This window comes from Poecile atricapillus, chromosome 2 (genome assembly GCF_030490865.1).
Source record: "Poecile atricapillus isolate bPoeAtr1 chromosome 2, bPoeAtr1.hap1, whole genome shotgun sequence".
NCBI lineage: Eukaryota > Metazoa > Chordata > Aves > Passeriformes > Paridae > Poecile > Poecile atricapillus.
In genome coordinates this window covers 23,665,375-23,692,466 of record NC_081250.1, presented here as the reverse complement: position 1 = coordinate 23,692,466, position 27,092 = coordinate 23,665,375, and the positions used below count along the sequence as shown (strand labels likewise).

General features: G+C 38.8%; 1 protein-coding gene across 4 annotated transcripts in view; it reads left to right on the top strand.

The window, feature by feature from the left end:
- Nucleotides 1-14,978, top strand: part of CDK6 (cyclin dependent kinase 6) — a 127,207-nt gene extending 112,229 nt beyond the window's left edge. For all 4 annotated transcript variants that reach the window (XM_058833128.1, XM_058833129.1, XM_058833132.1 and 1 more), the window contains exons 6-8: nucleotides 3,437-3,487; nucleotides 7,399-7,534; nucleotides 9,185-14,978. In XM_058833128.1, coding sequence (XP_058689111.1) covers nucleotides 3,437-3,487; nucleotides 7,399-7,534; nucleotides 9,185-9,331 — 334 coding nt within the window. In that variant the 3' untranslated portion in view covers nucleotides 9,332-14,978. The remainder of the gene's footprint in view (nucleotides 1-3,436; nucleotides 3,488-7,398; nucleotides 7,535-9,184) is intronic.
- The last annotated feature ends 12,114 nt before the right edge of the window (nucleotides 14,979-27,092 follow it).

Sequence of the window (27,092 nt, the reverse complement as noted above, 5' to 3'; positions counted from 1 at the left end):
AGAAGTAGCCAAATAAGATGGACACTTGTGTATTCCCTCTAACATTTTCCTCATTCTGTTGCCCTGAAAAATCAAAGAAGCCACAACCAACATGGGAAGCATTTGAGACTTCTTGAGTCAACAGGGAAATTAAATGTCATAGGTGCACTCCAAATCTTTTTGTCCCATCTTCTTCCCTACTTGGTGTGTGTTCAGTCACAACAATTGTGTTGGAGCCTTCAGAGCATGGATTTTGCAGCAAGCAGAGTCAGGGATGTTTGAGAGGATTGAGGAACCACACACAGAGCAAGTATATACCCATGGATAGTTCTTTTATCCATGGGAAAGTCCCTCTGTCCTGAGATACACGTACTCATAGATTTTAGGTGAGATTTGAAGCCAGAGGACACAAACCCAGATCCATGCCTTTCCTGAAGAAAAAAAGAAGGAATTCTGTAAAATCAGGCTCCAGAGTTTAATCAGTCTTACACTGATTATGATCACAGAGAGGAGAACATATGCTCAGGAAAGTACTTCTGGATCAAGCTTGCATAAATAAACCTCAGGGAGTGAGTGGGTGTATGAATTAAGTGAAAGATACCAAGAACAAAGGTGAAGAGCTGATGTCCATCTTTTAAGAATCTTAAAAATTGTCTTCATGTGGAAGTTTTTATGTGTACGGGACTTGCAAAGCTGTCAAGTCATTACAAAAAAATAACTAGTGCCAAAATGTGAAATGAGAACTTGATACAGCTGCTGATTAGGTGAATCTATTTCCCCAATCATCTGTCCAATATTCCAATTGAACCTTGAGCCAAAATTCATGAGGCAAATTTCATTATATCAGAGATGCCTAACCTGGAGTTGGCATCCTGTTGTAGTCATGATGGTAGGATGGATAGGAGGCTGGAAGATGAACTAATAACACTTCATTATGATGAAATACCAAAGTATGTTGGAAGGTCACCTTGTGTTGTATAATTATACTTTCAAAAGAATTTAAATTCTTGCTTCAGCCCTTAGTGAATTTGAGACAGCAGCAATGATGGGAAAATCCTTCCTTAAAAATCCCAAGAATTGTACTTGTTTTGGCATGACACTGCCTAAGGTGATTTGCGAACAAGGCTGCCTTTGCCAGGCTTTCACATTAATGCAAGGTTCAGCATACATTTTAAAACATTAAATCAGCTTTCCATTTGCATAGATACGATTATTTGAATGTGTAGATTTTGTTAGTTTAAAGGGCCCAAATAATCTAATGGTGGAACCAAGATTAAATATTCAAAGTAACTGTATGTTAATAATTTCAAGCAGTAGTTAAAAAATGTCTTAGGTTGTAGTATGGCTTGTCTTTGGAAGATACAGAGTGTGCCTGCTGCCACAAGCAATGCTAGGAGTGTAGCTATTGAATGTTCTGAAAATCAGGCCCAAAACTTAGGGCAGAAGAAGATGCTTCTGTCTGAGTGGGTTAAGCATTGGGTTTTTGTAGAAGCCAGTATTTCTATATACCTTAAAGCTTAAAAAAACCCAGAAATCCCAAAGTATGAATTGCAATCATCTTGTCAAAGTGGCTACAGTTAGTAAGTATCATGTGTATCTGAGAAGCAAAACGTCCCATTATTTATGATTTATTCATAATCAAAATAAATAAAGCCCTTTATGGACAAGTAACAGGCTACCACATTTTACCCCATCAGATCATATCTCATGTCAGATAGTTTCAAGTCAGACGTTACTAAATTGTTCTCTCAATATCCTTACACAAAGCAGTTTGAAGTATACATTGGTATGACATGTCCTGAATGGCAGCACACGAGAAAGAGGCAAAATGCATGTTTAGTTCATCAAAGAACAGCATGTCTGCCAGTTCACTGCTTTTTCTTGGTGGCCCAGATTTCTGCAGAGATTGTTATGTCTAACTAAGAAATGCCACAGTCCCCTGTGTCTATTTACTGGATTTGGAATGGACCCACAAGACACGCAGTGACATGGAGCTCTGCTGCCTTTGTGAGAGTGTCAAGATGGGAAGTGCCATTTCTCTGTAGTAACTCACAGTTAGCAAAAGGAGGTCCAGATCCTACACCTGCTCCTGCATATGGGCAGTGAGAGGGGAAGGACCATATCTGACTACTCTTTGTGCTCCAGTCTAGATAGGAGAGATCTTTTCCTATGAAGAGCAGCAGTGAAATGATGCCTTCAGCTGTCACTGGTGTCAAGGACTTGTATCAGACAGAAAAGGAGTATGGAGAGAGGCAGGAGAATGAGTGTTTCTCCATAACCAAAGGCTGCTGCTGCAAGCATGGGATTATGCATTGTTTGTCAAGTCACTGTGTCTCAGCTGAACAGTTACAGAAACTGTAACCATGAGTTTACAACATATTCTGTACCTTGAGAGCCGAGATCCAGACGAGAGGGCAGCCTGGCTATCAGTCGACCCAAGTTACTATCTCAGTTTGCAGTTGTGTGTGAGTTGTGTTTCTTGGAGTAATCTACCATTTGTTGAACCAAAATGGTATGTGACATCTGTGGCCTGATCTTCACAGATTCCTCATTCTTGGCTGGATCCTTACTCATCTGTCAGTAAAATGTTGGAATATCTTGGGAGTTTCAACATAAAATTGCACTGTTGTTCACACCTTACTGAGTTCAACACAAAGCTGTAAATACAGCCATACTGCCATACAAATCAGAATTTCATATTTTACATTGGTACTGTGGGGTAGCACACAGTGGTGATAGCATCTTACACATGATGAGTGAAAATATTTTAAATTGCACTTTGAAAAGAAAAGGTGTGTGAAAGTCTTTTTAGTCACTGTTTGTTTTATTTCTAAGCCTTTGGACATTCAGCCTAACAATTTGTTTCTTTCCTGAATGTATCTTTATTTATGCAGCAGAAGTATTCCTCTACTTCAAGGTAAATTCTGTACCGTTTCACACCCCATTGTTTACAGACCTTCATGAATCCATTGTCATTTATTTTACCCCTTAAACCTTGGAGCACATTTCCAATATACAGTATGCGAGAAATTTAATTTTCAATTTATATTCATAATCTCTAATTTTATTATGTTTTAATGAATTGCATGACATTCACTTTATTTTTGTCTCAGCAGCTATTTTAGTGTTCTTTTAGTGAAAAACTGTTTTGTTCATGATACAATTCATACAAAAATGTAAGTTGAGGGAAAATTATTTCATTCGTGCAAAAGGGCAGAATTAAATTTTTGAAAGTAATGTATTCAAAAGTATGTGTCATCTGTCCCCTTTTGTTACCAGTTTTAGTAGAAACTTGAAACGTTCATTCGCAGACTGGATAAAGCATGGAAGCAGAAGATACGAAGTCTCAAAAACCCCCCACGTTTTCACCATACATTGGCAACTGTCAATGACATATGTAAATTTACATTAATTAAAGCAAGTCACATCCTAAAAATATTTTTATTTATTTTTTCAGACCACTCTTCCGTGGAAATTCAGATGTTGATCAACTAGGAAAAATCTTTGAGTGAGTAATAACCAGTTGCCTTATGTCAGTATCTGTTTAACATTGGAACTTTGTGAGATTCTTTGCCATGTTTTTGTGCAATAATGTGACTAGAACAAAGTATTCCTAGAACATATTTCCTATTACTACCGTATGCAACATGATATTTCCGTGTATTTTGTGTCAGAGTGGGAGGAGGAAGCAACATGGAGTAAAGTTCTGCAAAACTGATAGACATCATCAGGAAGTTATGAGACTTCTGGGTTTGGGCTTTTTAAGTCTCTTAAACATACTGTGCATGTACCATTCATGCATACTCATAAACAGTTAAGTCCAATAGATTCTCTTCATGTAAACAAACACAGAGGTTTTATGTTTTTTGGTTTTATTTCTTTGTGCATCGCAGAAAACACTAGAATACATTAAAAGCTGAAATCTGTAAGGTTATTACCAACAGCATCTTTGCAGAAAAGACTTCGAAACATCCAAAAATATGTTAGCTTTTAAAATACATTGTGTAGTCTATTAACGGTCTTTATTTTGGTCTGGAAGGTGAGAGCTAATTTTAACATATGCTTTCTCAGCGATGAATTGACTGTTTTAAAACCATTGTACAGTTCTAGGCATTTGTGTTTTTCAGATACATCAAATACATTATTAAGGAGGCAGGTAGACTCTAAACTCTCTGAGGTGGAATATTTCTCGTCCAAAATTAAGTTATTGATATTACCAATATGATAATTAAGTAGGATTACATTACTAGGATTACATTACTTCTTCTTGTAAAAGCTCTTCAGAGTAAGGAACATTTTTGCATTTTTAAGAGGCATGTAAATTTAAGATCTGATGTACATTCCATGTAGTTAGGAAATCAAAGCCACACAGAGCTGGTACAAATCCAGAGAAAGAATGTCTGTTTGTCTCTGCACCTCTGTCTTCCCTTTCTGTATGGAGAGGCTGCAGGGATCCAGGGATCTGGGTGAAATAAGACGTAGATAGCATGGAGAGAGAATGAGAAGTATTATTCCAAAATATTATTTTCTTGAAGTTATTCCAAAGAGAAGATAGTACAATTTCTAAGACAAGCTAAAACTGAACAAATTAATTAATTTCTCTGTTTAACCATTTTTCCAGTTCTCAAATAATAACAGATCTGTTTCTAAACATTTTCATTATTTAATGTGGGGTTCCTAAATTGCAGGTCTTGATTTCACACAGTTGACTTCCCTTTCCTGCATACCATACCATGAGTATGTGACTCACTTGTGTGGTTAATTTGTCATGCGCTAAATAGCTCTTCCTGCCCAATCCAGAAAAGTCAGTCCTTAAAGTTTACTTTTTCTTCTTCTGCCAAAAGTACTACTTCAGTCCTGCAATATCCTGCTTTATTAAATGAAGACAGCTTTGATACATGCAAGATATTTTACAATTAAAAAAGACATAGCTGTGATATCTTTCATTTGTGACATTTAAGAGGAAAACGAAAATGAACTGGGCCGGGATTAAATGCATAGCTGCTAGTGACAGCTTCCAACGGGGATCTTTCCATCCCTAGGGGCTGAGATTACCTGTGCAGAAAAGAATTCACTAAGAAAAGAAAATGCCATGCTAAATTTAGAAGAAATTCCTTATTGCACATCTACTTAAAGAGAAAGTTTGGGTTTGCTTCTTTTGTACAGTTCTTCCCAAGTGGTTGAAAAGTTTCTGTCTTGGGTTCTGACGGGTTGTGCCAAATAGTATTTATTTTGTGTTTTCACAGCTGGAAAACCCCCTACAGTTAGGCCTAGCTCTTCTTGTAGGAGGGTTGTTTCTTTCTACAGTAGTGACTCATTCTGGAGATCAGTTTGGACAGAAGGAAGTGTCAGGATTTTCGTGCAATCTGGACTGATGCATCCTTTCAGATAATGGGGCTGTGGTCTGCCTTTGCTTTGCATGTGCAGTGTGATTTGTGTCAGTAAAATTCCACTATGTATGAGGGTAAATCCCTCATACACGGCTCAAAACATTTTCCTGCTTTTCTGGGACACTAGCATCATGTGGCATATCCCCATAGATTTCAGGCTAAACTGCAATGGTTTGAACAGACTTGTCTCCCATTGTGATCAATGGGAGTAGAAAGTACTCAGTATTTCTCAAGACCAGGCCTGAACCTCCTTTGGCAGGAGGTGAAATTTATCCAAGCTGTTCCCAAACTTAGTCACTCAAATGGTGATACTACCATACTGCCACATACTAGTGATACTACCAGACTGTTAGAGTGGGAGCAGCTACTCAGACATTCATTATTAAGGGGTTGTGAGTGCTTACTACTGTGAGTAACCAAAAATGTCTCTCCTTTCCACTCTGTCTTGTCCAGCCCAACCCTCTCTGACAAGCTGCCTCCTGGATTCTTTGCCTATGCCTGTGCTTATTCTGGCCTGCTCGTGCTCTGCCATGCAATCATTAAAAATAGTGGGACTAACCAAACCCATTTGAATGACAGGTTAAATGTCATTATTATTTCAAATACTTAACTCTCCCATCTCTGATGCTGTTTGTATTATATTTAATGTGGGGCCAGATCCTGAAATATCTAATCAAAAAGCCAAGGGGGCTGCCCCATACCCATGCTGCACCTGATAAATGACAAGTGTGGTTTTACATGCAGATTTAACTTAGTGTGGTTTTACATACAGATTTAACTTAGCGTTTCCCAAGAGCTGTGATATGTCCAGATGTAGTAGGATTTAATTGTCCTGAGGTTGTAATCGCTTTGCCCTTCCAGCCATGCTGCTATTTTGAGGACATACTCATTTTCAGTGGTATTTTAGGTGAGCCAAATTACAATCTAAAATCCATGTAGGTAGAGGTGGGATAATTCCATTACGTTTGCTGGGGTAACCTGTGATGTACCTCGGTGGGGTTGGCCCAGGGCCTCACCCAGCCTTGCGACAAACTCGGTGAGAAAAAAGGTCAATGCTGCTCCCTAGTGGCACTGGCCTTTGTGCAGGCCCAACATTCAGTGAAAATTGTTTTTCTGTCCTTTCTTGTCCTACCCTGTCAGCGTTTCCACTGAAAATCTCGATTTTACAGGTTATAAAAATTTATTTTCCCTGAAACCAAGCAAGTAATGTATGATCTTTTCCAGAATTTCCATCCAAAACTGGTTTTCAACCCCACAATATTAGCATTAGACTAAAATGTGAAATGTATGACATATTTCATCATTGGTGGTTTACCTACTAATTAATTAATTTGAGTTTTAGACCTCAGCATGATTATTTAATAAGTACAAATCTCTTCTATCATTTAGAGAATAAAGAAATACAGTATTTAAAGAAACTAAAATATTCTATTAAAGAGTAAAGAAAAACTAAAATACAATTGAAAGCAAAACCACAAAGACACTCAAGTGCCTTTCCACTTCTAAATTGAGACTTTAAAACCTGTATTGTGAAGCAAATAAATTGTTTAAATTTGGGCAACAATTACTGCACATAGCTTTGAAGCATTATGAAACATCCCTTTTATTGCCTTACCCTCATCTTGACCCACGCTCTTCTCTCACTCCCTATTCTTGTGAAAAAAGATCCTTGCATGCAATTCGCCTTTGAAACTTACTGCTTTTAATCATCCTGGAGTGACATATGTTGCACCATCCAGTCAAGAGCTAAGCAACTTTTTTCTAAAGCACTCAGCCTTTTTTCAATTAAAAAGACTCAGAAGATTGAGACTTAGGCCAGAAAATTGTGCTACCCACAAAATTATTTCTACCAAGAAAATTGAGGACCTACATTTATCAGGTTCTATTCACAGAGATTATTGCACTACTGTACAATTAAACATTTAAGCTCATTTAATCAAAAATACTTATAAAATGCCACTCAGTGTAATCAATAAGAAGGGAAAACTGCATAAATGTTCAGACCTAACATTATGTTTTTATTTCACAGTGTAATTGGACTCCCAGAGGAAGAGGACTGGCCTAATGATGTTGCCCTTCCAAGAAATGCTTTTACTTCCAGACCCGCACAACCTATTGAAAAATTTGTACCAGATATTGATGAAGTAGGCAAAGACTTGCTTCTTGTGAGTTTCTATTTGTTGTTCCCTACTTCACATGACTGATAGTTCCCACTGTGCATGCAACTTGCCAAGAAAAAATGAGGTTTCCATTTAATGGAATTGGTAAAAAAAAAGTCAAAAATAGAAAAGACAATTCGTGTTAATCTGTGAAACAACAGCACAAAGACACTGCCTTTGGCTCAAGAGGTGTCAGAGCTGAGAATAGCTCAAGATTAGGAAACTGGGTCGGGGACATATCTGTTTGACCTGTTGTTAGACCTTATGATTAGATCCTCATTACTGGCCACTGCAGTGCCACTGATGCAGCCATTCTTACAGAATTGGCCTTGGGAGAGTACAAAAATGGATCGACCATTTCTTGTGGTATTGTACGAACCCAGTATAAAGCGGGAAATAGTCTGTAATGGCAGATTACTTCTGCTGGCTTTCTACTGAATGCTGAAAACTTGACACTTGGAATTCACCAGTTACTGCCTCTTGTAAATGGCAAGGAAGAACAGAAGCAAAAGAATTGGGCTGGTACAGATATTTCCATCATTGTTATAGATAATTAGAAACTCCAGTCCTGAAGTTCAGTCTTGATGTGGAATACAGGGAATGACCTTGCATCAATATGCTTCTTGTTGTGCTTGTTGGAATCCAGTTAAATTTGTTCTCTGGAAGTCCTTTAAAGACCTTGGTTCATATGAGCTAGGTAGTGCAATTCTTGAAAAAATTGATCTATCTCTTCAGGAACTTCTGTCTCTGGCCAAGGTTATCTCAACAGTAAAGGATCCTGCAGTCTCCTCATGATGGCAGCTCCCAGCTGTAGAAAGCTGGACTCTTGAAATGACAAGGGAGAAACACTGCTATGAGAAAAATCTGTTGTGTTTGCAGACAGCCTGGAAGTGGAGGCTAAACGTGGGACAAGAATTAGATTCTGGGAGCAGTAAGGAATAATATATGGCTGAGAGCTCAATGAGTGTGAGGCAAGAGGGGAGGCAGGGAGGGAAGGAGGAAGGAGATAAATATCTATGCCTAGAAGGTGAGGTAGGAAAGAAATCTGGTTCTGCTAGGCAGAGATGATAACTGGGAGCCACAGATGAAAAGGCAGAGTAGAGCTGGAAGTCACTGAATTAAATTTCAGAAGTTAAATGATAGAAGCTCTGATACAAGAAAATAAAGTAGGACTAGGAATTGGTTAGACAAGAATAGTAGGAAGAATAATACATGGAGGTGAATGACAGAAAGAACAATGTATAAATGCAAGGCTGGGATAGAGATTTCAGTGCTGGTTGGACAAAGGCTGGGATACAGATCTGGAAAGAGGGGCCATCAAAGTGCAGCTAGGAAGAAGAGGAAGAAACTGAACATACAGCATAAGTAGATGAAGGCTGTCCTGTGCATGTGAATTTAAGAAAACCTGTATTCTGGGATTTCATAAACTGTGAATACTTGAATTTTCTAGCACGTAATTTTTGAGGCGGCCATACTCTCATACTGTGACTCTACTGCTTGTTTTAATATGGATGGTAATTTTGCACCACTTTCTGAGACCCTGTTGTGTCTCATACTGATCATTAACTGAAGGTGGTATGCATTAATGTGTGTATGCAATGATAGTACTGTTAACTGTACGTTTTAGTTAAAAATAACTTTTTTTCCTACTTTCAGAAATGCTTAGCGTTCAACCCAGCCAAGAGAATATCTGCATATGTTGCCCTCTCTCACCCGTATTTCCATGATCTGGAGAAATTCAAGGAGAATCTGGACTGCCATGTGTCATCCAGCCAAAACTCCAGTGAGGTGAATGCATCATAAGTGCTGACTGAAGATGAACGATAAATGAACAAGACATGTAGCTGACAAGGCCACTGTCCCATACAAACCACGTAGCTGTCCTAGCGAGATCGTTATTTGGAGGTTTTATGCACTTACCTTTTATTTTGGGATTGTGATGTGCTTATCCATGGAATTCAATCTAGTTTACTTTTATCAGAGCAATGCAAGGGCCAGGGCTTTGACCTGCTCCTGTTGCAGCTTTATGTTTGTTTTGTTTTTGTTTTGTTTATCTACCTGGGAAAACTCCAGATGAAGAGAAGCTGCTGACCAGTTTTGCTGCCATTTTATCCTTCTGATGTTGAATGCTGCCAGTGTTTGATGATTGAGTCACTGCCAAAATATGATGCAATCTCCCTCTCTGTAGCTGCTGACGCATGATTTGGTACTTTATTATTGTTATTATTCTGTGATATTTAAAGAATGGCAATGAAATACCAGATCTCTGCAACCTGCAGTTAACTGAGACGTGTTAATACATCCAGCTACTGTTCATCCATAGCATATATGCAGGTGCTTCCCCACTTGAAAATTTGGATGAATTAATTTATCATTTCATTGTTCTATAAAAAGAACAGTGATTATGATGATGATCATAAGAAATGTCTCAGCTTTTAGGTGTTTTCATACACAAACAAGTTATTATCTAGCTGTGTTTGTGTGCATGTTTCAAAAAAACTGTCCTGTTCTTACTGCTTCAATTTCCAAATGGTCTTTCTGTGTTGAAATGCAGACACGTTCTAGTCCATCGTCTAACCCATCATTCCCCTCTGGAAACAGCTGCAAGCATATTTTCTTCATCTCATTCCAAATAATTTTTGATGTCTAGCTCAAAGACATGAGCAGAGCCAATGAAAATCAATAAGATTTTCACCTTTAACCTATTCTCATTGTCAGCCAAAAACAAAAATAGAAAAAATATTTCTGGTTCAGAAGCAGAGAATCCTATACCTGTAATTAGCACAGATAAGTATTTGTGCTGCATTGTACTCTATACTGTGCTGCCTTACCTGCAACACCCCCCAATACATCACAAATGCATGAACATTAATGCTCAAAATCCCTCACATGTCACTTACTAAGCAGGCTTGTTTTCTATGCAGAAATGCATGACCTTCTCTCCTAAACCACCATGTGGGGTTACTAGCACATGCCTCTCCACTAAGGTTAATGTGCCATTATTGAATGTCAAAATAACTAAGCAATTTACTTTTCTTTATAGCACAGTTATTTTAAATATTACCTGAAATTTTTATATTTAGTATTTTTACCTTAACTAAAATATATTTTCAGTATTTTGAAAAGAAACTTTTATTTTTTTAATACTGTACTGGGGAAAAAGAAATATTTTAAATCCATAGAAGCTGTTCCCTAGCATGACTTCAGTGCATTTACCTGGACATGACTTGGGGGAAAATACTAGTCCAATGAATATAACTGATGCTAAGTGAGGCAGCCAGCTTTGCTTACTCCTTTGACAATCCCTTAGGCTTCTCTCTTCCTCGTCTCTATTTCATCTTGTCTAGGTGGTGAGCCAGCATTATATCCTTGTCCATGGGATGCTTGGCAGAAGCAGGTCTGTAGCAGTGAGTTGGGCAATAAAACTTTTCCAGTTGTGACAGGGGAACTTGTCACACCTGCCATTTCATGGGCAGGTCTCTCGCTCCTGTGGCGACACTGTTAACTCCGTTTCAGGTATCTGCTGCACTGTCTGGGTCATGGTCCACTGCTAGGATAGTAAGTGGATCTTACCTGTCTCCTGGATAAAGCTTTTTGTTACTGTTAGACATTTAACTTTGTGGTATATGGTTAAATTAGGTCTACTTTAAATGAGCCAAATGTTAAAAGGACCACTTGCATGCTTGCATGCAGTGGCCTGTGCTTTTCTTTAAGCCCAGAATGAGCCTATGCAAAACAACCAGCATGAACAGGCAAGTTGAAAATTAGGCCTGGCAAAAGCATACACAAAGCAGCTGCACACAGAGATATCACAGATCCGTAACATCAGAATTTTGGAAGCTCTGTGAGCCGGAAGTTGAAGGCCAGGGAGCAGTCACAGCAGCAAACCTTCTAATCTTGGCCTTGCCTTCATCATTCTCTTTGTTCCTACACCCAACTGCAGACCCACTGCACTGGTGTTGTCCCAACCCTATTCCTGCGTGGGTTAGTGGACCCAAGTGTGAATAATTTTTAACATTCACAGAGAGGGATGGGCCAGAGTGAAAGTTTTGCTAACCATTTTTAAACACTAAGTAGAACCACAAACAGAGACAAAAGTCAGGAGACTCTTGCAACAGTAGTAATTAGAAAAGTTTTTTACAGAGTTTAGCACTTTTGAAAACATTCCACATTGTACCTAGTGCGGAGCTGTCTGTCATACATTCTTTATCAGTGCATTCAGCTGGTGTGTCAGGGAACTCTCCCAGAGCTCTCCACCAACTAATACAGGGTGAAAATATAGAGGAGGAGATGATATTTTCCAAATTAGGCTTAAAACTCTCAGATAAAAATGTGCATCTGTTCCATGTAAGAATCTGTTCTATTAAGCTTAGCAAAGCTAAAGAATAGAGAGTATGGGAATGTAGATACATAACTCGGGTAAAAACAGAAAGGAGGGAAGGGAATACTTTAAGCCAAAGGTTGGCCCAAAAACTAATGAGAATGTGGAAATCACTGGTAATTTAGCTACTGGAGCAGTATTTCCCAGTCATAGTATCAAAGAGCTAAGCAAGCAGCAGAGAAAAACAGGGACTGGCTTATGGAGTCAGAAGCAGAGCTTCTGCAACATGGTGCTGTATGTTGTCTAATATAGTAGGATCAGGTTATAAATGAGAGTATTCAGGAGAAAAGTTTGCAAAGGGCTGCATTAATGGTCACATTCTGGAACATCTTTCCAGTGGGAATGGCACGAACAAAACCAAGAAATCTAAGAATCTTGGCAGGGTTAGGGAAAATATTTCTCTAATGGGGTCCTTGTGGTAGCAAGGGCCTGGATTCAAAGGACCAAGAATTTTTCAAATTACCTCCTTTTCCAAATCTCTTCAGGAAGGAATTCCATTTGACATGCCATAGGTTTAATCATACTCCAGTCTTTCCTGCCAAACCATTTGGGGCTTCACTTACACTAGTAAACTGAGAAAGCCTGTTCTCTGGCTGGGCAAAGCACTGTTGCTAATACTATGCCTGGAATCATATTTATAATTAGATAGCATAGACAGCTGTGGGACTGTGCTCAAACCCATGCCCTTGCTCTTCTTGTATTACTGGTATAGTTCTAATATTTTAGCACCTTTACTCATTACTGCCGTATGTGTAGGATGTAGGAATTGCATAAGTGAAAAAGAAAGTGCTGTGATGAAAACTCTTTGTACACCTTTAAATAAGACTTCAGAGTGCAATTCTTCTTAGTGATATCTAAGCCTGTATGTGTTCTCTTCTACAGGAGTGGTTCAACAGCAACTAAAAAATGCTGAATAACAAAAGATGTATTAAGTATAGCTCCTAGAACACCCACAGCCTGGCACTGTGCTCTTCTCAGCAGAGAACAGGGTGTTCTAAGTAATGAAAGAAGAAAATTCTATCTCCCACCAACCTTTTCTTTTTTTTTTCTTAGTCACTACTACATAATTCTGCAGAAAAAACTAGACCCAATAGCCAAGGAAAAAAATCACCACAGCCAGCTAGTGAAGTGTTAATAGCAATCCATCTGGTGCAGCCCTTTTCTCTTCCCCCGTCCATGCTCACACCAGCCTTCCCATTTGTATCCTTCATGTAAACAGGTTTCAGTGATGCTCACAGGTGCTATTTCCATCAAGATTCTTCCAAATTTTCCATACCTACACAGTGTCAGTGTCCCCTCCATTCCCATTACTAAATGTTGCTTCTTTCTGTCCCACAGCATAAACCAGTGATGAGACAAGAATTTTGTGCACCTCCTTGCTTAGGCATAGTTTTGTGCACCCCTGTGTTCCCTTCCATGTGGTTAGTAAAATTCTAAAAGTAGGATTTGTGCATATTTCTGTGTAGGCTGTGCCCACACTCCAGGTTTCTTTCAGCTATTAGTCCACAATGATGAATAATAGAGTATCTTTTCCTGTTGTTTCTGTCCTAAAACACACCAAAAAAATGAGGGTGTCATGTTTGCAAACAAATTAAATTTAGGACTATGTGTACAGAGCCTTCTTAATGAAAGGTATCACTAAATTTCAGCATTTGAACATCTTATGCATGGGGGAGGGTTTCCAGCATGGTAACTCTTACTTCGTTTTCATACTCAGTGGTTGTTTTGGTGAATAAGAAGAAAATATTGTGCCTTGCTGCTTTTCACAGGTTAACTCACTGTCTTTGAGAAGCGTGGTTTTTTATACATATAATTCTTTCTGCTGTTAGGTATTAGACCACCTTTAATATGGAAAATAAAGAGAAAACACACTGTTTTGGTCTTTTAGCCAGCAAACTTGGAGCACTTACCTGACTCACAACTGAAGACACATCAGTTGTCAAATACATATATGAAATCAGAAACCACACTGTTTGGTTTAGAAGGCCACATAAATTATGTTCCATGTAAAAGACGCAATGAAGAAGTGTATTCTAAGAACTCTGTTTTATAGAACCACTTGGCTAGTATTTTTCATATATAGTAGGTTCAGGAATAGATTGACTTTTATATACAATGTGAACTAGAAGATACTAGGCTGTTTGAGTGATTTTGTTGTTTTATGCTTGAAGCTTGAATTGATTGCAAGCTTAGGAGCCTAACATATTTATTTTATTGCTTCAAAACTGCTTCTAAATATCAAGATCTTTTTTGATGTTAACAGGATTTCACACTTTTTTACTGTGTAAATTATTTTCTTGAAATTAATATGTTAGAAAAAGCATTTTTCCAAACTGCATTAGTGGAGGAAAATTTTAAAAATATATTTTTACTTTCATAGAGAGGTGAACTCTTCAATAATTGACTATTAATAAGCTGTACTTTTACTTCCTTTTGATTACTAAGCTTTGAGTATACAGGTTACTTTCAATGAAGAAAAAATCTCTAGAAAATTAAATGGGATTTTATGTTTAAGCTTCCAAGTTGTATTTTCACATCCATTTTTTGGTGCAAGTACAGTTCAGATGTACAAAAACATGACTACAATTTTAACAGTCTAGCAGGCTGTATGACTCAAATTGAGGTTTTATTTGTGAGCTGTTTGTTTTATTATCTGTCTGTGTCTTGCAAATTATTAGATAATGGCTGTAATATAATTCTAGTTTCTGGACTAGACTCTGTAACCATCAAATCTCAGTAATTTATGTAAAACAGAAAGAAGCTTTCTCATTGATTTTATTTAACTAGTCCATTAAAAGAAGAAAGATGTAGACATATGAACTGACAAATATACTTTTGCCAAGTGTGTTTTCTTCCCTTTAGTTTGAAGCTTAGCAAGTATTGCATACTGATATGCAACACATATACAATGTAAGAACCATAAAGACCACTTAAGAGTAGTGTGCACAAATAATATGAAAAATGGCTCATTAGACTCTTGAAGAAACCAGCTGAAAATCATTACTTTAGCTGTAACACTCAACATCTTGAAGCTCATATATTTTTTCATTAAAAAGTATTCCTGAAAAATTATGTGTATGTTTTTAATTCAGTGATAGGCACCCAAACAGAACTGAATCAAGTGGGAACTTGTTCTCAAAAGTGATTTTTTCAGGCTGAGTAGATACCCTCAGTTCTTCATGTACTCATCAGAAACTAAAATTAACCAGCACCATTCTTAGATGAGCCTTTTGCTTTCTGAAAATCCCAAGGCTGTTGTGAGTAAAGTTAGTGGAAAATTTGCTTTGACTTAAAAGTCCTGTGAAGCTTCTGCAATGTTCAGTTTTCCAGCCTTCACTGAAAGACTGTGCAAAACAGCAAAGATAAATCAAAACTCCTTAACCATATGGTCTTTTTCCCGTAATGTTACATATTTTAATCTGGTTTGGGATATATTGATGGGTTTTATTGGGCCAAATGTTAATGAGACTTTTGCAAGGCTAGAGAAAGTAAAAAGAACTACTGTAGTATTTTGATTGTTGGTGAGTGTAGTAGAGCAGATTTTTTTGTTTCCAGAGAAAGGATCAGACAAAATATACCGCCTTCAAAAAAATAATAAAAAAGCACCCACAAACTTCTGACACTTGATAAAGATTAGAAAAGAGATTTTTAATGAGAGATTTGGAAAATATTGTCAGGATGAGTGAAAAGGAGCATATTTTTGATGTGAGAAATGCAAATGCAAACAACATGTAAATAGGCATTGAAACTGATACTTTTTCTCTGACTTTGCAAAGTTGATAGGGTTTTATAAAAAAAAAAAGCATCCAAGTATGTATTTATTCGAACTACCACTCAAATGCTCATGTGCACTAAAGCAACCTGTACTGTTTGAAAGGAGATGGGTAAACACATCATGTTAAGATTTACTTCAGTGTCTACAAGGATATGCTGTAAAGCTCTCAAGCTAACTGTCCATTTTTGAGCAAGCCAAATTCACGTTCACACTACTAGCTTTCTGCATCTAAAACCCATCCACGTGCCTGAAAAAAACCCCACATTTTCTAGTGTTTACATGGATAGTTGCTCACATTGACGTGCTCATGTTAAATCCAGACAGAGGACAGTGTCTGCCACTGAATGGAAAATGAATTTTCACAGACTGACAGATTCCATTGTACAATTACACCTAAAGGGTTTGAAATCAGTGTTCAATGATATGGAGCCCTACATTTTATTCCATGTTTCACACGTACATCATGTTATGCTAGTTCTCAGCCTTTTTTAAAAAAAGTAAAACCCCAGTTCTTTAATGTTAGGATTAATTTTGAGTAGCTAGATGAAGGAGGAAAATCGTGATGTGATGGAAAGAGAAAAAACAGGCAGAGAGTAGGAGAGTTGGCAAGTGAGTTTGACTTCGTGGAAAAGTTACATATAAACATAGGGGGAAGACTTCTTTCCAGTTGTTTTGTTTTCTCCTGTCATACAAGATGATAAAGCTAGACTCATGAACAGGATTTTAGTTCCAGATACTTATGCCAACTCGAGTCGTGAGTTCCAGTGCGCTTCTTCAACATAGCAACAGCTCTATTTTTTAAATTATGCACAAGCTAGGGCTTTTTCTGGGTAAATATAAAAAAAAGTCTTATGAGAGAGCTTGACAGCAGACTAAGCTGTCCACAGAGACATTGCCTGTAGTTCAGCTGCAGACATTGGAGAATGTAAAGCTCTGCTGCAGGAGAGCCACTGGCAGTGCCTATTAGTGTGCAGTGTTGTGCATTAGAAGAACTCCTGCTGCAAATTGAAAATCCTTTGGTCATCCAAAATGGCATGGTTTTGCATACTTGGATTTTGATAAGGTTATCCATATGCAAGTTTTGCTGGCTCAGTCCAGGTGATTCACCATCTTACAGGAGCAAGTCTGAGAGTTTAGCAAGTCTGTCCGACACCCAGTGTAAATAATAATGCAAAATCATCTGCCACGGGAAAAGAAAAGACTTTTCATAGGTTGTAGAGTAGGAATGAGCTTTCTGAGCTGCTCTGCCAACGAGAGCCTACTATTAACTATTATTATGCCAGCTCAAAAAAATGCAGAATAGGATGCCTGCATGGCATTTTGTTGTGTTCAGTCTATGTGCAAGGGTGGCAGGGTAAGTGTTGGCACAGAGCGGCTAATTTTAGTCCTTCCATTAAGCATGAGCAACTAGGCTTGGCACAGAGACAAACTTCAGACTTCCAGGGACGGGAAATCTCTAATTCTCTGCAGTAGTTCTCTGGCTCTTGTTAAATACATATAATGGTAGATCACTCAGCCACTCAAGCAGTCCTTTCCTCATTCCAGATCATCCTTCTGTGATACTGTGAAGGAAGCCCTGACGAGTCTATTCCTCAGCAGTTTTCCAGCTTTCCTGCTTCCTCTCACTGCAATGACAATTACCTTTCATTTGTATCTGACCCTGCTGGTGCTTCCACTACCACTGAAGTAGCTGTGAGCTAAATTACTGCCTTACTCTGCAGCTTTCAGTCTTGGCCAGCCAGCAATTTGTACTCTAGGTTTCCCTTGATTCTCATTAGGAACAGGGAAGTAGTACAGTAGAATATGGCTAAATGTGTGCTACTTTCACACTTTTTGGTTCAAGCCAAGCAATGAGCTAGAGCAGACTAGATTGAACATAATGTTCAGTTGATCAGCCAAAACAACTTTGGATTCAGAAGATCATCATCTACTAAGCACAGAAGATCCCTGAACAACTGTCTGTGATGCACATTTTTACAAGAATACACACTGATGCCCCTGTTACACAGAAGCTTTTGATGGATACAAGACTAGCAATGCCAGCCTCCTACTGCTTACCCCGCTTCCCCTCGCCTTCCCCAAGATCCCTATTCCCAGGAAGGGGATTCCTCCCAGCACAGGGTGAAGCAACTGTGAAACAGTCCCCAGCTCTCAAGATAGCTTGTGTTCATGTACGTAATGGAGCTCATTCCTTCCCTTTTGGCTAAGACAGTGTAAAGTACAGAGCAAGTACTAGGCACAAACAGACCTTAAATGCCAAAATATTCTCCTGAGGAAAAGTCTTCCCTGCATCTAAAGGGGACATTTACTGTTTCTGTGAGAGCTGACTTTTAGTTTTTGCATTTTGAACAGCTGTGATATAAGAACTCCCCTAAGAAAACTCTCCCACTGCACAAAGGGGATGATACTGAATTCTGGACATTCTGTGGGAAAGGACAAAATGTTGTATTCCAGGTGGATTATATGTATCATCCTTCATCTGTGGTAGAAAAGAATCCACCAAACTGGGTTTTAAATGTAGCCTGAGTCTGCAGCATGCTAGTTAAATAAGTGTTTTTCTAGCAAAGCCAAAACCCACCATGATTTTTTGCAGGGACTTTTATCTTGGAGTCCCTTTTAAGAAAGGTGGCTGTAACCATGAGTTGCACCTACAGGAAAATGTGCATCAGAAATTGGATGCTGGCAAGAAGTTTGTGGATGTGAGGCTGTAGAAGGTGGCTTATGTAAGCTCAGGGGGGATGTGCTTGTGTGAAAGTGTTGGTTGCCATGCACATTTTGAACTGAAGTTACCTATCAGAGCGTGACAGGTAACTTCAGCATCATGAGATCAGAGGCTTTTTCTCTTTAGGTGACTAGCAACTTTGTGGTGTTCCAGCTTTGTTCTGTTCTGGTTTGATTTATTTCACTTCCCCACTGCCATTTTCCTTTCTGTTGTTTGTAGTAAGTTGAAGAGCATTACTGTATAGTTTATCATCTCAGAAAGAGAGAAGGCCAGCACTGTCTGAAAATTTTGATCACTTTGTGGTGGTCAATATTAAGGGAATCATAGAATATGCTGAGTTGGAAAGGACTTATCAGGATCACTGAGTCCCACTCCAAGAATCACACCATGTGCCTAAGAGTGTTGTCCAAACACCACTTGAACTCTGCCTGAACCAGGCTTGGTGCTGTGACCACTTCCCTGGGGAGCCTGTTCCAGTGCCCAGTCACCCTGTGGGTGAAGAACCTTTTTCTGATATCCAACATAAACCCTCCCTGACTCAGCTTCAAGTCCTGTCACTGGTCATGAGAGTGAGGTTGTCTCTCCTTAGTTCCAACAAACAGAATTCAACATCCACAGCATCTGCCTTCCATTAAGCACTGTTATAAACCTGTTACTCTCCACAATGTTCAAAATCTCTTTGCCAAGAGATTGAACTCCTTTCTTACAACCCATTTGGAGTCACAGCAATGTGAGCAAACAAAGTTTACATTATGATGGTGCTTTTCAGTAAGAAATGAGAGCCAGTTCCAGTTGCCACACAGACTGAAAGAGTCTCAAGGACTTTTAGCCAGGCACCATTCATTGGCAAGGTAGTCCCTTCTGCTAGGGCAAGAAACACATTTTAAAACACTGAAGATAAGGAAAAGATAAAGGTGCCATTTATTTTTCCAGTGGAATCTGTTTTCTGCACAATGCTGTATCATTTTGGCACTGAAACCAAGCCCACAGATGAACATTAATTAGTTCCTTGCAGTTTTTAATTTCCTTGTAAATTCTTTACAAGCATTCAGATTAATCATTTAATTCAAATTCATTTAAATGAATCTGCCCTTGAATATCATATGAATTTTATTGATAATATAATATTTTGCTGCATTACTTTGAGCAGCTTTAAAAGTATAACGTCTTTGAATGCTCTAGTTAAAGAAAAATTATACCTTCAAAATGCTTTGTTACAAGTTGGAACTGTATACTTTGGAAATTATGTTTATATTATAAACTCCCAAAGGCATCACAGGGTGCTTTCATCCATATGTCTGTCTTCTACTTTCTGTGTTACAGTGTGTATTTGTACTTCCTCACTTGCTTGATACTCTTCAGTCTGAAGGTCTATGTCTGCAAAGACACGAGTGCTGAGCAGTCCCACAGAGCAGAGAGGGCTTACTCGTGTGAGTGCAGCTGCTCACAGAGTGTTTGCAGAAAAAGGCTTTCCTTCAGTAACTGACTGTAATTGTGAGGACACATGGTTAATAACAGCACCAAGACACCAGTAAATGGAGTCTGTGTTTATTGAAAATGTTGACACATTTATCTTCAAGTTATTTGACATTAATATAAATTATTGCTATTATGATTTAGTATATTATTTTATATGAAAACACATTAGTCCTGTGAAAGGGTAGTTGCAAAAAAAATGTGTTGAGTCTTGCTGCTTTATTGTTTATTTGCATTTAGTACACACTTTGGTTGTTGAAATGATGCTAGCTTCTTAGAGAGGCAGGAAGCTAGGTCAGTCTGAAAAAATTATAAGCATCATACTGTAAGATAGATCAGTCTGAAAAAATCATAAGCGTCATACTGTGCATTGAGTTTTGCAACTAGAGTAGTATATGTGTTCAGATTTAGTATTTTTTATGCTTTAGAGCATTTTTGTTTGTTTTAATTTGTAAAGGAATAACCAGATTACTTTGAAATGCTATTGTAGAGCTAATTTTACACATAGTGGGGGGATGTTGTCTGAAGAACTAAAATTAGAAAACATTACATAGGCTGCCTTTGGCTTTAGTTTGTTTGTTTGTAGAAGGCCCAGCAGGTATCTGTTGATTCCAGGTGCTTAAGCCAGGGAAGCTTAAGTTTGTGCAGCATCTTGTAACTGAAGAAAGTTTTCTGCATTGATAAAGTTGCCCATCTGGGATTGAAGTAAGATTGCCACCTAAATAAAAGCATAAAGGCAGCAAATTTAGGTGGTGGTTTGTTTTGGGTTTTTTTTTTTTGTGTATGGACAATTGCATAAAATAGGGTTGGAGTTTCAAAGTATTTTAAATCATTTAGTATGATTTACTCTTGTTGTGATTCCACTGACTACAGTTAAATTAAACCAAGAATTTGGCCTTGTAAGTCTCCAAAATTTCAGTGTCAGGCAGCTCAGGTCTATATAAAGATACTTAAGCGTAGTAAATCTGCAAGAATACTATAAAAATTGTAATGTGTGAGAAAAATCTTAACTCTAGTTACATTATTTCTCTAAAAAATTCTATTCATTGCTTTTTTATACAAAAGGTCAGAATTTTACTTCTTAGTGGCATTGGGATATGTGGAGAAAACCAGGATGCTGGTACAGAAATGTATCAGAAATAAGATTCAGTTCTTACTGCTCCATGTGTGCCTACCTTACACGTGACAAATCCCACTGAAGTTAACAGAAGTCATATAAAGTTAAGCCTGTTTGTAACTCTCAAGAGATACTGGGTTTAGAATCTTCAAGATAGGTTATGTTCTCAAAAGGCATTATTAAACTCGTGGTTTCAGGTTTACAGAATACTATGAACAGTGACGACAGCTTCTGAGACACATCCAGAGTAGTGTTTAATTTATTTAACACTAACTTTATTAATTGATATTACACCAGACCAACATCCATTAGCAAATCCAAATCTCTCTCTGTACCTTCATTTCTCAATATAATTAAAAAAAAAAAAAAAAAAAAAATCAGAAAAAGAAAACTGAAACAGCCTCTATGCTGTTTGGATTATTTTTTTCTCTCTTTTTTCACCTTTTTTGTGTCATAAAATATCATTTGCTCTGGAGTTGTCTCGGATTTGATAATTCAAGGAAAGCATGCAAAGCAGTTTGGAATACATTTCTTCATTCACCTTAGGGCATATATTCAGCTGATGATAATCAGCATAGTCCTGTTGACTTCTACAGCGTTGTAGGTCAGTCTATACCAGTGCAACAGTTGGCATGTCAGGTTTTAGCATTTCAAGTCACTTTACCTACATATGCAGTAGGATTCTGTTTTGCAAGATGGAAAGTTACCTACAGTGCAAACTGTACTACCTAAACTACCATTGATACCTATTCACAGGACATGATTTCACTGTATCATTTCATACTTGAAATTCATGATGTTCTTTTAATCAGGGTACAAACATGAAAAGGTGCGTGTGTTACTGTTTCTTTTAAAGGTGCATCATTTTGTTTTTTATTCTGTGTGCTTAATAGTTACTAGTCAGTGTTCTTTACATTCTTTGCATTCAGCATTAAAATCACCTGTGTGTGAAATACAGTATCACCTGCAGAGGTACAGAAAAATGTAACAGCGATTTCTTGAATTGTTACTCAAATATACTGGTTTACCTTTTAGTCATCAATATGACATCAAGGGCTACAGCACGTGAACTGTGGTATATAGAAATCTTGCACCATTGCTGTACAGGAAATCTTGCAGACTCTCTCATCTTCTTACACAGCTGCTGATTACCATATACACATTGGGAAAAAGTAAGTTTCTGCTGTACAGAATGGCTGGGAAGTAACACAGACACTTTGGAAACTCTAGAGCTCCCTTTGCAAGCTTTCAAACAAAGCCCTTTGATCTAACTGCATGCCTGCTCTGTGTCCCAAATTTCACCCTATGGGGCTTTCTGCTTTAAGAACACCCTCAGCTGGGGCTACTTTACGTTGACTGCATTGAAGTTCATCGGAGCATGCACCTTACCGTATTAACATATTCTTTAGCTTTTACAAGTTTGTAAAGATGGTTGACTGCAAAACTAATGTGTCAATACAGCAGAATTAAATTAAGGCACACAGAAAGTTATCAATAATGTATTATATCAGAATTACAGTCCTTTGGAACTGAACGTTTTGCTGCTGGCAGTGCAAGAAAAGCAAAGTTGTGTATTTATTGTTGGGTGCTGAGGGTTCAGTATGAAAATCAATATAATAAAAATTTTCACAGTGTCTAGTTCTCTTTAGTTCCCAAATTATTGAAAAGTAAAAAGGCAGAAAATTAGTTTTGTATTTAAAACTGCTTCACCCTTCTAGCTATATTTTTCTTTTATCTAAAAATGTAAAATGAATACAAATGCAGTAAGTATTGTATAATAAATACAGAAAATTAGCAACATTGGTTTCCAGTTTTTATGTTTCCAAGTGTGTTTCTCAACACCCTGAGTATTCTAGAAAATCAGCAAACACACACAACCAGACACAGAAACATATGCACATGCACACCCTTTCCAGCACCTTCCTATATACCAATTTTATTAAAATCTACCCTCATTTATCCCAATTACTCATTCCTAGATATTTTGTTTACCTACAATGAATTCCATTTAAAATAAATTATAATCTAAGAGTTTACACTCTTTCAAAGGCAAAACACTGCTGCAATTTCTGGGGATGCTGTATGATTCAGCACTGGTCTGTTTTTACTGAAATCTTTGTTTTGGTGTAGGCAAACTGTGCTTTAATTCAGCTGTAATGGTTCTCAATTGTCCATGAAATGCACTATTTTTCCCGAACACTTGTTCCAACTGCTGTACTAAATGTGCATGGTATTTTTGTCTTCCTTAAGATTCTGCTGTTTCCATCTTTTAAGGAGATGAGCACACTTTAATGATTGACTGTTGATTAGTTATTGTCATGGTTTGGCCAAACACCAGGCACCCACAAAAGCCATTCGCTTACCCCCTTCTGCTACAGCTGAGCAGAGGAGAGGGAAAAGAGTTGACAAAGGGTTTAAAAGTTAAAGACTGGGAGAAAACACTCCAAGGCAAAACAGATTCAAATTTAAAGGTATAAGGTAAACTTAATATTAATGGAGTCAGAGGAGGATAATGAGAAGTAAAAGAAGCCTTTAAAACACCTTTTTTCTCCCCCACCCCACTCTCCTTCCCACTGACAGTGCAGGGAGACAGGGTCTGGGGGTTTTGGTCACTTTGTCACTGGAGATCTTTTTCTGTTTGCTTAGGGAGAGGAGTCTTCCTCTGCTATGCTGTGGGGTCCCTCCTGAAGGAGATGGTTCTCTGTGAACTTCTCCACCATGGCTCCAATCTCACAAGCAGCAGTCTTGCCTGAGCTGTGGGAACATGAGTCCCTCCCATAGAAAAACAGTCTTTTCCAAACTGTTGTGGCATGGGCCACTTGTCCATGGGGTGCAGTCCTCTAAGGATCGGCTGTTCTAGTTTGGAAGGAAGGGCCCACTCTCTCCGTTTGAGCTTCCCACTGGATCACAAGTTTCTCTGGCATCCATCCTCTTCAGTGTTTCTCTGGCATCTCCCTCTCCAGTTTTCTCATGGGCTGCGAGTGGAATTTCTGCATCCCCTGTGGACCTTATGGGATGCAGGGGGACAGCCTGCTTCACCATGGTCCTCACCACAGCCTGCAGAGGAACCTCAGCTCCAGTGCTTGGAGCACCTCCTCCCCTTCTTTTCTCCCCAGCCTTGGTGCCACCATGTTGTTTTCCCTCACATGTCCTCACTTCCTCATCTACTCTGACCAGAAGAAAATCTGCTGCCTGTAGGATCATTGCCAACAAGCTCCACCAGTTTAAAGATTCCTGCAGGATCCCACAGTGCCGAGAGGTCAACCTCGCCTGGTTTCCGCACTGCAGAGTCACTCACCGTGTCTTTGCTGCCGGCAATGCAGCACCGCCACCACTGAGCAGGCAGTGGCAGCCACCACGGCTCTGGTGCCATTTAACACCTCCCTTTGTGTGAGGTACTGGGAGGGAGAAGCCACTGCTGCCGTGCCCTTCTGTCTGCGGCACAGTTGGCTAGGGGTGGCCAGGCAGGCAAGGCTAGCTGTGGACCATGCCAAGATGGCCCCAGCAGCAGACTTCACCACCCACCCCTGGGAAAAAACTGCCCAGTCCTGTTTTGATTTTCTTCTTAAATACATCATCACAGAGGCATTACTAACCTCTCCAACTGGGCCAGCAGTATATCCATCTTCAGAGCCATCAGAGATTGGCTCTGTCAGACATGGTGGAAGCTTCTAGCAGCTTCTCAAAGAAGCCAGTGGCCCTCCCCCACTACCAAAAACCAGGCTGTGCCAAATCAACACAGCTATAAATATGACTAGTAACATTTGTGGGTATATAGGAACTATAAAAGTGTGTGTTTTGAGTCAAACACAAAATGATGTATCAGGCTCCAAAACAAGCTGCATTTTTTCTGGTTTTACTTCAAACAAAAAATCCTCAAAAAAAAAATCTAATCAAAACACCTCAAATACAGCTTCAGCTGATTGTAAAGTTCATTAAGCTCTCTTTAGAGCAGGATATAAGTACCTTCTACTAATGTGTGCTTCAACAAACCACCAGATTCAGGAATCTAAAAACTATCAGCTCAAGCATTCAAAGACATGTCGGTTTCTGGATGAAAGCTGACAACAGGGACAGAAATGACTGCAAAGCTGACAGACACTAAAGCCTTGAAGGATTTTTAACTTAGAATCAAAACTTTGTGCTGCCCTTGGAAACCTGAAGGAGCCAAGAAAGTCTTTTACAAGCATTAGCTACATAAACTGCAGGTAGGTGCAACACAGACAAATAAAAAGCTACCTTTACATTATGTGACATTCTAAATTAGTCTTTAGGCACATTATAAGATTATGAGCAGCAGTCCAGCCAGGGACAGACACAAAGTGAGCTGCAGTGAGGCCAGAGTCACAAATACCCATATTAGCCATAGCTAATTGTGAAAAAAAGGGAATAATGGAAATACTCAACATTACCTAAAAACTACCATAGGGATCTGGATAATGTCTGGTGCTTTATTTCTGATAGTGCTCAGAGTAAGACACCACACAAGTCCAGCAGTCTCTTGACAGTTATGGAACAAATTCTTCATGTGGGAATTTTCTTCCTAGCCCTCATCTGTGAGAAGGTGAGTTCATTAGACCCAATTATGGAAAATTATAGTAAAAAAAAAAGAGAAAAATCCACCAAGCAAAATACTAAGGAAGGAAAGTTTACTAAGGTAGGAAAAAGCAGAAATGTTACTCTTCCCATTACCAACATAAAAGTTCTTCTACTCTTGGCCTCAAAATTATTTAATGACACTAGGTGTCACATCTGTTAGCACCATAGAAACAAACGCTCATTTAAAAATTATTTTAAATGCATTGTCTTTGTCTATCATTTGCCTGCCATTTACTGAAAAACAGAAAGTAAGATTTTTACAGTATCTGTATGAGTTCTCATTTTGAACTCATCAGTGTTTTGCTCTTCTGCCTCCCTTCTCTTTGATAAACAAGGTCACCTTTTAGTCTCCTAGCACACACAAGTCCTTTCCCTAAGTTTTTTCATCCATTTTTAGAAATCTGATTTGTCTGGCTGGACTTTCAAACCTTCACAGCCCAGGGAAAAAAAGCTAAGTGGGGTCTAATTAAAATACTGTGGAGTGCCTAGCCGAGGACTCCCTCCTCCCCAGTGCTTGCATAGGGAGAGACCCTGCACCCCTGCCTTGGTGCCATGGCAAGTCTTTTTATTTTCAGGCACCAGGCTCAAAGCTGCACAGCACAAAGTGTGGGATGAATAAACCCTCTTAGCTCAACTTTGGTTAAAACATTTCTGAAGAGTCATTCTGTCCTGGCAGACTTGATGCAGCCTAGGCATTACAATCTCTGCTGCTGCAGCTGAGCCGAAGCCCCTGGAGCCCTGCAGCCTGACGGCTGTGCCAGCACGGGGACACACAAACAGCTCTGCTCCAAACCTGGGGACAAACCCTGAGCCCCCCAGGGCTGGGGACAGCCTACACGCGTGCAGTGCCGTGGGGCAGCCACTGAGGCTGGATTGCTCGGGGCTAACTCCCGAATGGCCCAAATCTGAACATGCATTTGGGGCAAGGACTTCACCACGCTTCACAAAATGGATATTATAATAGATTTAGGAATACTCCTAATCTCATTTTGTATGTATTTTAATGCAGTTTATTTCTTTAGTTTTCAATGCACTTTTCCAGCGTTGCAGGCAGCTCAGGGAGAATTTCTGCCTGGTGTGTTTCCAAAGTAGCCAGCCTTGTTTTAGAACACACCAGCTGTTTTCTGAAGAATAAAATTTCCCTTATGCACTGTCATGTAATTTTGAACACTAAATTTAATTTGCAAGTGAACAAATTTTACTTGCAAATACAGTATAGTCACTTTCTTAGTTTCCTTCTAGTTCCTCACAGGCTGCTCTTGGTTTTACTAAGCAATTTGGTATCACAAATTCCTGTGGGCTCACCAATTTTTCTAGCTCTTCCCAAGTATGAAGGCAGCAAAGCTATTTCAGTAACAAAACTCATTTGTGCTTGGTATGATTAACATATTAACATGTGATTACTTTTCTCCATTTTTACAAAGCTGTGACTAACATGCAGTAATTTTTAATGGTAATGCTTTGGGGAAAGGACATTTTGAAATTCTGCATTAA